This window comes from Aulonocara sp. 'chitande type north' Nkhata Bay, linkage group LG9 (assembly GCF_057382095.1).
Source record: "Aulonocara sp. 'chitande type north' Nkhata Bay isolate Kocher_YH1m ecotype deep benthic linkage group LG9, A_spYH_male_GT1.1, whole genome shotgun sequence".
Lineage (NCBI taxonomy): Eukaryota > Metazoa > Chordata > Actinopteri > Cichliformes > Cichlidae > Aulonocara > Aulonocara sp. 'chitande type north' Nkhata Bay.
In genome coordinates, this window is record NC_141352.1 from 12,181,706 (window position 1) to 12,194,021 (window position 12,316).

Consider the following 12,316-nt stretch of genomic DNA (forward strand, 5'->3'; position numbering starts at 1 on the left):
ATACTATTACTGTTAATTGTACTCTCTGCAGTGTTTAAATGCTTACATATACACACAGTTACTGTCCCTCCACACATACGACTCGGTTCTGCTTCTATGCCCCAGCTTTGTTTACTTTTTCCCACTGAGGCTTCCAGACTTCTGATTGGCCAACATTTCTGCACGGTTAGGAATATTTTTGCACTGTTGCTTTGGCATGTTCATAGCAGCGTTTTCCTTCATTTCTGCCTTTACGTCTGGACGGGATTATTTTTTAAAACGAAAATGGAAAATCTCAGTTTTCAAAAATACCCGTATACGTGTGGACGTAGCCACAGACTGATGCGACAAAACCAGTAAGTAGGTGTACAGTGCACACTGTAGTCTACAGCACACAGTATTAGCTTATTACGTACACGTTGGTAAGTTGTCTTGTGGCAACTGACGAATTGAAACAATTGAGCGTGCTGTGTGTGCAACAGCGCGACACACATTACCTGTCCTTTTATTAACTGTACAAGTAGTGCTGGTCGTAGCTGCTGGCTAACTGGGTAAGGCTGTCATGGGTCTGTAGCTCTGTCAGCGTTTTATGGAACATATTTAGTTTTAAAGTAAGTTACAGGGCTTCTCCTGCCTTTCCGCGAGGGCTTGTATTTCACTAAAAGCTATCTAATATTCATGTCCACATAATTATGGATGATTATAATTAATATTATATATAATTAATATTTAAAAATCACACGCTGTATTTTAAAGAACATACATTAAGAAGCAGATCATATTAGATTTATATTTTAAATAAGACAAAATGCTGATTTTACAGCAGTAAAATGATTGTATCTCTACAGTTTAAACATGTAATAAGCTTTCTGCCTGCACAGAGTGAATAGTGAAACGAATACATCATGAATACAATATTTCATATTTATTACTTTCCCCCCCTCATTGCCTTATTATTGTAGCTCTAGTAATAAATAATAAGGGAAGGATTCTGGATCAGCACCATGATGCCCAAAGTATATCCAGTATTCTGAAGAAGGTCTAAAATGTCACTGTGTGTGTTTTATGTATATAGATTTTTAAAATTATTATTCATGATATAACATTGTCCAGACATGGCTGGTAAGGACATGGGGAGGAAACAGAGCTGTGTGAGGCTACTAAAGGCAGAGGATTCCTCAGCAGCTGGATTACAAAGAGCACAGGTAACATTAACACATGGACCAGTTGTTGGAGAGGTATTCCAGTATAAGAATAATAATAATAAGCACAACTGGAATGTTTTGCTGCTGTCACAATTTTTATTATAGATTAAGTGCAGGAGTTGTTAGGTGTGGATAATTACATAATAGTTTATTGCAATAGCAAGTTGTGCCTTGTTCTCAGATGGACACCAAGTGGAGAGTGATAGATGAGATGAGGGGATGTCATATACTGGCATGAATTCAAAATTCTGCTCCTCACATACAAGGTCTTAAATAATCAGGCTCCATCTTATCTTAATGACCTTGTAGTACCATATCACCCTATTAGAGCACTTCGCTCTCGCACTGCAGGCTTACTTGTTGTTCCTAGAGTATTTAAAAGTAGAATGGGAGGGAGAGCCTTCAGTTTTCAGGTCCCTCTTCTGTGGAACCAGCTTCCAGGTTGGATTTGGGAGACAGACACTATCTCTACTTTCAGTTCTGTTCTAGGATGCCCTCTGGACCTAGAGGTGGTGAGTGACAGGAGAATGGTGGCTAAGCTGTCATCCCTGTTGGACAACATCTCCCACCCCATGCAGGAGACTCTGACAGCTCTGAGCAGCTCCTTCAGTGGCTGCGGCACCTATGATGTGGGACGGAGAGATTTCGCAGGTCTTTCCTCCCCACTGCCATCAGACTCCACAGCACAAGAAAGACTTCAACTGACTAAGCACACACATCCACACATGTGCAATACTCTTTCTGGCATCGTTGTATTATACTCAATTCTATATAGCATTTGTAGTCTATTTTATTCGATTGTATGTAGTATTTTATTTCATTCTATTCTGATCCGTGTTAAGGACAGAATGAATGGGGCCATGTATCGTGAGATTTTGAGCCACAACCTCCTTCCATCAGTGAGAACTTTGAAGATGAAACGAGGCTGGGTCTTCCAACATGACAATGATCCAAAACACACCGCCTGGGCAACAAAGGAGTGGCTCCGTAAGAAGCATTTGAAAGTCCTGGAGTTGCCTAGCCAGTCTCCAGACCTCAACCCCATAGAAAATCTGTGGCGGGAGTTGAAAGTCCGTGTTGCTCGGCGACAGCCCCAAAACATCACTGCTCTCGAGAAGATCTGCATGGAGGAATGGGCCAAAATACCATCTACTGTGTGTGCAAACCTGGTAAAGACCTATAGTAAACGTTTGACCTCTGTTATTGCCAACAAAGGTTATGTTACAAAGTATTGAGTTGTATTTTTGTTATGACCAAATACTTATTTTCCACCCTGATTTACCAATAAATTCTTTACAAATCCTACTATGTGGATTCATGGATTTTTTTTTTCACATTCTGTCTCTCACAGTTGAAGTGTACATCTGGTGCAAATTACTGACCTCTGTCATCATTTTAAGTGGGGGAACTTGCACAATCGGTGGCTGACTAAATACTTTTTTGCCCCACTGTATTATTCCAGTGTTTTTTCTCAAAATTTTCTATGCAACTTTGCACTGTCTATTACTGTAACAAAAATTTCCCACACGAAGGATTAATAAAGGTTATCTTATTTTATGCAACCAAGACTACATATCTCCCGTACTGGCATCCTTACAGTGGCTGCCAGTTAGGTTTTGAATTAATTTTAACGTTTTATTATGTGTTTTTAAGGCGTTGCATGGGTTAGCACCCTCAAACCTTTCTGATCTTTTAAATTGGTTCGCTCCTGTAAGATCACTGAAGTCTGTGGATCAGATGCTCTTAGCTGTCCCAAGGTCCAGATTAAACACAGAGGATAAGAAAGGTCTGGCCTCTCTTATCTGGAAACAAAATTAACAAAATTGATTGAAAAACCTGTGGCAAAAATTCCTTTTAGTTTTGTTTTGTGAAACTACAAACTGATGAACTAGATTACTGGTAGAATGATGTATAGAATGATGTTTTTTTCTACAGTTGACAGGCTAACAAACCCTCCTGTGTCAGTGGCAGCTGAACTTCATTCGACCATGACCTGCAATGACTTTGCCAAATTCTTCACAGAAAAAATCCAAAAGATTAGACAAGCAATTGGTACATCAACAGCAGATTCAGGATATGTACTGTGTCCACCGAAAAACTGTTTAAACACCATGAAACAGTTTCACCCGATTAACAGCAAAGACCTGGAGGACATCTTAGGTCAACTGAACTCCTCCTCCTGCTGTTTAGATGTCCTGCCAACAGGTTTTTTCAAAAAGGTCTCAAAGACTTTAGAGTCAGACCTGTTACAGATCGTCAACTTTTTTTTAATATCAGGTGTGTTTCCAGAACCACTAAAAACTGCTGTAATCAAACCTATACTAAAAAAGGACAATCTTGACAAGACACAAATGAACAACTACAGGCCAATCTCAAATCTCCCATTTTTAAGTAAGATCATTGAAAAGCAGTTTCTCAACAGCTCAATTACTTCTTAAAACAGAATAACTGCTACGATGCCTTCCAGTCAGGTTTTAGACAGAACCACAGCACTGAAACTGCTCTGACCAAAGTGTTTAATGACATATGTCTGAACACAGACAGTGGAAAAATGTCAGTCTTAGTTTTACTGGATCTCAGTTCAGCATTTGATACAGTTGACCACAACATATTACTCAAATGACTGGAGAACTGGACAGGTCTTTCAGGAACTGTACTAAACTGGTTCAAAACATACTTAGAAAACAGGAAATACTTTGTATCAATAGGTAACTTCACATCTGAGCAGACAAGTATCACATGTGGAGTTCCCCAAGGTTCCATCTTGGGACCCCTTCTGTTTAACATTTACATGCTCCCACTGGCACAGATTATAAAGAACAACAAAATAAACTATCATAGCTATGCAGATGACACACAAATATATATCACAATGTCACCAGGAGACCAAGGCCCTGTACAGGCTCTTGGTAAATGCATTGAGGAAATTAATGACTGGTTGTGCCACAATTTTCTCCAGCTAAACAAAAACAAAAGTGAGGTAATAGTCTTTGGTGCCAAAGAAAAACGATTACAGGTCACCAGAGAACTTCAATCTATACACCTAAAAACCACCAACCAGGCGAGAAATTTGGGTGTAGTGATGGATGCAGCCCTACACTTAGAAAAACACATTAAGACAATAACAAAGTCAGCTTACTATCACCTCAAGAATATTTCAAGGATAAAAGATCTGATGTCTCAATAGGACCTGGAAAAACTAGTCCATGCATTCATCTTTAGTAGGCTTGATTACTGTAACAGCATCTTTACAGGTCTACCTAAAAAATCAGTCAGACAACTACAGCTCATTCAGAACTCTGCTGCTCGAGTCCTCACTAAGACCAAAAAAGTGGACCACATCAGTCCAGCTCTGAGGTCCTTACACTGGCTGCCTGTCCGTCAGAGGATAGACTTTAAAGTCCTGATGCTGGTCTATAACGCTCTGAATGGTTTAGTACCAAAATACATCAGTGACCCAGTATGAACCTTCCAGATCCCTCAGGTCATCTGGATCCATTTTTCTTTAAATCAGTTCCCAGAGTCAGAACCAGACACGGAGAAGCTGCATTCAGCTTTTATGCTCCTTATATCTGGAACAAACTCCCAGAAAGCCTCAGATCAGCTGAAACACTCAGTTTATTTAAATCCAGGTTGAAGACTCACCTGTTCTCAGCTGCATTTGAATAAAGCACCAAATCCACACTTTTAAGCTTAAATTTCAAAACTTACATTTTAACTACTGATTTTATCGACTGTTTTTTAATCAATTTTAAATCGTGCTTTTTATTTGTTTTTGTTTTTGAATGTCTCTGTAAAGCACTTTGAATCACCTTGTTGTGGAATTGTGCTATATAAATAAACTTGCCTTGCCTATAAATGAAACATGGTTTGCCCTCTTGTGCATATTGTAAAGATGTATCATGACTAGTAATGTGGGATACCACTGATTTCATTTCTGATTCGATACCAAGTAAAATTCAGGCTGGTATCGATGATACTGAACCGATACTGATACTTTGTACAAAAAATTATTTTATTTATTGTATCTTCTATTGTATCTCCAATTTTAGCGTCATCATGATTACAGGACATCAGACTACTTGTTCTTATCACTTAATAATGCAGAAGTCATCATATAATAAAAAAACTGAAGTGGTGCGCTATTTGAACACCTTGCTGGTTATAACAGAGGTAGGTACGGGGTTATTTAAGGTCAAGGGTAATTCTGTCCAGGTGTTGCTGATGAGAAGGGGCAAACCATTTCCTACTGTGCTTAGCCTAGTTACTTGTTGTCTGTGTTTAAATGGAAATTTAAATGGATGTTGCAAAGGAAATAAATGCACCTTTAAGCCCCCTCCTTGATTCAGAGTCTTTCCCTTGTCATGTAAATGGTCTCCTTGACTCTGGTCTCAAACAGGCGTTCCTCCCTGTCCAGGATGTGTACCTGTGTTCCTGGAGGACAGGCGGGTCCATGGACCAGTCCACAGCTGAACACCGTACTTGGGTTCAACTTCCAGTGAAACTGAGGCCACAGCTTAGGACAATAGAAGATTGAAAAATGCTGCCTGGTCTAATGGGTCTCAATCTCTGCAACGTTCAGCTTTCAGAATTTGTCTTAAACAGCATAAAAGCATGGATCCATCCTACCTTGTATCAGGAAAACGTTGATGAACTCTGAGCAAATGAAACCACAACTTTAAAAAATCAATTCCCAAAATTAATTGTTTCGACATCTTAAACACAAAATCATAAGTTTTAATACCTACAGCAAGTTTAGGGAAAAATAAAAGATTTTAAAGATCTTTCAACCTTTTCTTCTCAAATATAAAACAGCAGATGGAACTTACATGCATCTTTTATGGAATTGTCTAAAAATATCTAAATTCTGGCTCTGCATCAACAAGGAAATGAACTTGATACTAAACTGTAAGATCTGTAAAGATCCGGGTCAATTCTTACCACAGTTGCTGCCTCTGAATAAAAATCTGGACAAAAAGAGATCCACATTATTAAATAAGCTTATGTTTAATGTCAGGAGATGTGTTATTGAACTGGATTACGGAGCAGCCCCCTACTGTAACTCAGTGTTACAAGGAAATTTTTCATAACTTTCAGGTCAGATTTTTAATAAGCTGCAGGAACCCTGTTCAGTGTGAGTGGAGAGCAGCCAAGTCTCCTCCTCTGATAAACCTCCATCTGTGCCACTGAAAACAGTTCATCTGACTGACTGTAAACATGTTTCCATTTGTCACTTCAGCCTTTACTCTGAAATACAGGAAATGAAATCACAGCTCAAACTTCTTCATCCAACTGCTGGAACAAAGCGAACCACTCGACATGAACACTGAAGCAGAACAGTTTAGAAAGCTTAAAATGAGACTAGAGAACCATTTTCATTCATAGTTGCCTCATCAGATCTTTACAGGAGATTCACTCTGAACTCTGTGGAGCCTGATCTCAAGGGTTTTGAGTCTGACCCTGAAAGCAGAAGAGGATCTTTGTCTCTTCAGATTTACTGTGATGGGAGTGATTCCAGCCCCGAGTGATGACACTGATGTTTGCACAGAGCAGATAATTTAGTGAATGTTTGGGCACATTGGTAACAGTGAAACAGTTTATTAGTAACGTGGGATCGTTTGTGTCTGGAGTATGAACTGAGATTCCTGAAGCTCTTGTCACACTGGTCACAGCTGTAGTTTCCTTCCATGTGTGTACGTTCATGATAGTTACGATTAGCTGATTGTGAGAAGCTTTGGTCACAGTGTCTGCACTTGTATGGTTTCTCTCCTGTGTGGACTCGTTTGTGTGTTTTAAGCCCACCTGCAGCAATGAAAGATGACCCACACTGATCACAGATGTGCTTTTTTGTCCCGCTGTGAATGAGTTCATGTCGTTTTAATCCATTTGATGTGCTGAAGCTTCTCCCACATTCATTGCAGTATTTCAGTTTGTCTCCAGTGTGTTTACGTTGATGTATTTTCAGGGTTTCTTGCCGACTGAAAGCTTTGTGACAAAGGTCACAATGAAAGTCTTTCCCACCACCACAGTGATGACAGGGTTGAGAACTGGATCCATCTGTGTCGCTCTGCTTCTAAACAAAGACACAACGACAGTGTAAGTCAGTCCTTCAACATTTTTATCCTGAACATCGCCTGAAATAAAGAGCAAATAAAAAACAAACAAAAATCATAACTGAAATGAAAATCTGAATAATCACTCAGAGCTGCTTTTTCATGCAGTAGAATTGCCGAAACATCAGAATCAGTGAGCTGCAAGCTTTCAGCCCCGACCATGTCCGTGCCGTCAGGGGAGAAAGGCGACATCTCACTGATTCTGATCTGCGAGTCGGCGCTTTGTGTTTACGTCTTTGTGCAGAATCCGTGTTCCTGCTCTCATTTACTGTTTGGTGGTTGTCGAAATTGTATGAGGTTTTACCAGAGATTCGGGCGTTTCGGGAAAAAATAAAATTATAATAAAAAAATCGATTCAGGATTTTAATGAATCGATATCACGTTATCCATGCCAGACTCGATTTTAATCGGTAAATCGATTATCAAAACCCAACCCTAGCTAAGACAGTTTAATGAGCAGAGTTGTTCCAAACAGTCAGGCTAAAATGACAAGATAAAAATATAAATACATACCTCACAGTAACTGCACTTGTAGAGTCTCTTTCTGGTGTGGATCTTTTGGTGTAGTCTCAGGTCATGTGGAGATTTAAAAGTCTTCTCACACAGGTCACATTTATAAGGTCTCTCCTCAGAGTGGGTAAACATGTGTTGTTGGAACTGCGTGTTGGTTGTAAACTGTTTGCCACACTTTTCACAGCAGTACACATCATGTCCGGTGTGAATGCGTAGGTGTATATTTCGGTACCCTATCTGACTGAAGGTTTTCCCACAAATGTCACAGCTGTATGCCTTAATTCCAGAGTGGGTAACTAGATGCCTCTGTAAGCTGCTACTGTGAGTAAAAGCTCTGCCACACTGATCACAGCTGTACGCTTTAACTCCACTGTGGATGACTTGGTGCTGTTTCAGAGCATCCTTCCAGGAAAAAGTCTTTCCACACAAGTCACAGCTGTACGGTCTCTCTCCAGTGTGGATGACCTGATGATGTTTTAGTGAACCCTTCCCAGTAAAATCCTTCCCACACTCGTCACAGGTGTATGTTTTCTCTCTCTTTCTTCTGTGAGGTTTGTCGGCCTCCTGAGAGCGCTGACTTCTCGCTCCATGTTGGTCCTGCAGTGACAGAGATACAAACAGAGGCAGTGAGTGAAATGCAGTCGTAGAACAAACTCAACCTTCAAACTCCCTCCATTAACACTAGTTTTAAACCTGAAGGTGGAGTGTGGCACCAAACACCTTAAAGGTCTCTTATCCCCACCTGCTGGTAGTTCTAACACATTACATCCAACCTGGTGTTAAAAATAATTCACGACTGTTCAAACACTCTAAAATCATTTTTCCTTATTTTCCTTACTTTTACTCCCCACATTAAAAAAAGGACTTTCTACTCATTACATTTTCAAAACAGACTTTTTACTTTTGGTTTGAGGAATTTGAGGGGAGTTATTTCATCACTAAGGGCATCAAACTGATTTGAGCCTGAAAAGTAACACATGAAAGACAATCCTGATCGTGTACTAATCACCAGGGTGTGAAACATAAAAAGAGATGAAAGAGGCAAAACTGTGAGTCATAGTCAGGAGTTAAAGTGAGACGTTGTTCTTCTTTCTTTTTTGCACAGCACCTGAACAAACAGGTAATTTCAAATGCAGCGTTTCTATCAACAAACATCAGCAAACACACAAACCGTTTGTGTGCAGTTTGTCTCACAGTGTGTTGCTGGCTAAAGGTCCAGCTGCTGTACATCACAGGGAGAGAAAAGGAAGAGAGCTAACTTCACTCAGAGATGGAGAAAGATAAGACACACAGGACAGGAGAGGAAGAAGAGAGGTTAGATTTAATCAATCAATCAAAGCTTTATTCACCACATGCAGGTTACCTTGCAGTGAAATGGGACCCCCCCCGACCTTACACACACAACACAGACATTACATGGGGTTACAAGTTGGAGATCGGTAGCGTTACAGAAAAACACTTAAATGTACACTACAATGGGAAAGTACAAGAGGAAAAAAAGAGACCTCTACTCGTGCTGTGCTTCCATGGTAGGACAGCATGAGAACAGGAAACAAAAAACTTCTCTGTACAAAAAGCACATAAATGTCCACAGCACAACTTTGTGAAAGACATGACAAGCCACAGGATTGGGTGAGGAGTGAGGAGTAATCCGAAGCGAACACAGCAGCCGCCCTGCACAGCGCTACCATTCCAGCACACAGACCCGCCGTGTTCCCCCGCAGGAAGCAGGAAACAGGAAACAAGCATCGAAGGCGTTTGGAAAGGGAGGGGGATGAGTGTGTGCTTATCAGTGTAAGTGTATGTGTGTGTTCAGCTGAGACAGTGTCCTCCGCCCTATCAGGCTAAGTAAACAGTCTTCCAGCCAACCCAGGTGGCCTTGCATGGAATGGGAAGGAACAGACTAAACACAGTCGTTATCAGGGTGTTTTGTTCGGCTCCAGCCTTGAGGCCGCAGCTGGCGCCGAAGGGGTAGCCGCATGAAGTGATGATGGTTTTTACTTTAGTGCGAACAACTCATATGTATTTCAAAGCTGTTCCAACGCTGGTCTCTCAATCTCCCGTTGGAGAGCCGTGAGCTTCTCCATGATGTTATCCAAACTTACGCTCCGTGATGTTGTCATTCTTGTGGTCAAAGAGCAGGTTCTGAGAACTCACGACCGCAGTGCACTTCCCAAGATTTGATCCAATTTGCGCTCAAAGGTGTTATTGGAGCTAGCCCCTCCAGATGTAATCCAGTTTTTCACTCAGAGGTCTTGTTCTGAGTATTCACGGCAGCCATGCGTTCTCCAAGATCTTCTCCGTGCTGCACTCAATGAGCCCATTTTGAGAAACTCACGCCTCGTCCCATCATTTCAATCCCAGCGGGCAGCCTTGTGGGGGTTTGAACAGTCAGTTCCACTTCCTTAATTCTGCGATAAGCCAGGGCCAAGCCAGCTCCGATCAGCAAGAACCCTGTTATCATGGTTCCGAATAGGTAGATATCTTAAGCACTCAGGCTCACCCGAGCCCAGACTTCTTGTTGAGAAGGGGTGTCAATTGCATTCACAGACCAGTTGATCAAATCCATAATTCCTCAAAGGGAAGGACTGCTCAGTTGGATTTGATCAACTGGACATTAAAGCTTACATGTAAGTCCTCATGTGTTGAAATCAGATATTGGGTCTGTACATGTGACATTGTGTTTTTTCAGGTTGTGAAAGATGCTGCAAAACAATCTGAGGCAGATTAACTGTGTTATTTAAAGACTGCATGAAGATCCTCTGCAGGTTAGTGCAGGATAAACAGGTTCGTTTGCTGAACTGTGATGGATTTAAAGTAAAGAACAGTGTGTGACTGGTGCACAGTGACTGTGGTGCTCATGTCACAGTTAGATTACATCAAGTGTAGCAGAGATTCATTTAAACTGAAGCTCATGATGCTGACATCCATTCACTGAGTTCCACCTTCATACCAACAGTATAGTGTCTAATATAAAGACAGTGTACTGTCAGTGTAGAGGATGGAAATCAGCCAGGACAGCTCATGAAACATCTGCTGACATCTGGTTGAATTCAGTTGTGTACATCCACAGAGAGCAGCAGGTCAGCTGATCACAGCCTGTAATTTAAGAAAATCTACTGGAGCTCTCAACAGAAATTATTGTGAGCTGTGATTCTTTTCCCCACGCTGAGCCACTACAGCTGATTTTAGGGTTCCCACCTGCTCAATCCCACTTTAACCTCTTCCCTGCTCATGTTCCTGTTTAGAGGCAAAGTCACCCTCTACAATGTAGGCAACAGAAAATACACACATGTTTTATTTTCCTTCATTTTCTAATTAACTGATTCAAACATCCATCCATCCATTCGCTTCCGCTTATCCTTTTCAGGGTCGCGGGGGGCGCTGGAGCCTATCCCAGCTGTCATAGGGCGAGAGGCGGGGTACACCCTGGACAGGTCGCCAGTCTGTCGCAGGGCCAACACACAGGGACAGACAACCATTCACTCGCACATTCACACCCGATTCAAACAGAGAACCTTTATTAGAAATAAATAGTTTTTACTTCATTTACTAATCTTATTTTATTATTACATTAACAAAGCACAAGGTTCAGTTAACTTTGGATAAAAACATGTGGTTAAAATGTTCTTCAAGGAGCTACTTTTACTTGTTTACTCTGATTACATTTCAGAGCCTGTACTTTTTCACTGGTACTTAAATAAAGAAGGTGAATGAATACTTTTACTGAAGTATTTATAACACTAATATCTGTACTTCTACTTAAGTATAGAGTAAATGTACTTTTGCCTCCTCTGATCGTTTCTATAATATTATTTATATCAGTGATGGCCAAATGAAGCTTTCTGAAACACTGAAGCTTGTATTGAAAAAGGTTCATTACTCAAAGCTTTTCAACACAGTCCTCTTTGGTGACATCTGCTGGCCAAAAATGTGAAGAGCAGCTTGAATCTACAAATTATAATATAGAGCTTCATTATAATTGCCCACTCTACAGAGCTCAGCTGAGAGCTTCTGTCTGATATCGGGCTGCTGTTGTGGTGCTTTGAACGTGTATTTTTTGGGGTCATGAAAAAACTGTTAGGTTTAATGTATGTGTTGTAGGTTGCCATTTAAAAAGCTACACAATGCCATTTAGAAAGCTAGAATGCTTCTGTTTGCTATCTAGGTAACCTACGCATATGACTACATGCATGACATTGATAAGGGGAACAAGCAGCCTTGAGAAGAACAGATTCTACCAACAACAATCTGGGACAGCTGCACTCTCATCATATAACCACACACAATGTATAATCACACTTGCACAGCACAATCACTTTATAACCAGTTATAGTAGTTTCTCATAGGTAATACAGCAACAAGCTTTATGCTTCATGTGTGTAACCAATAAAAACAACCTGCAGGGGGAAAAGCAAGTTGAAGTGGGTTGGAGACAACTGCTTCCCCCTCGCGAGTGAAAACTTGAGCTCTGTGTGACCTCGTTCCTGAGTGAGTTTCTGTTTA

The 12,316-nt window shown here is 40.8% G+C and overlaps 1 protein-coding gene across 1 annotated transcript in view; it reads right to left on the reverse strand.

Annotated features, from left to right (window-relative positions):
* Positions 1 to 12,316, reverse strand: part of LOC147321740 (uncharacterized) — a 48,007-nt gene that overhangs the window by 34,903 nt on the left and 788 nt on the right. Inside the window, exon 2 of the mRNA XM_086305809.1 lies at positions 7,811 to 8,407. Coding sequence (XP_086161935.1) covers positions 7,811 to 8,407 — 597 coding nt within the window. The remainder of the gene's footprint in view (positions 1 to 7,810; positions 8,408 to 12,316) is intronic.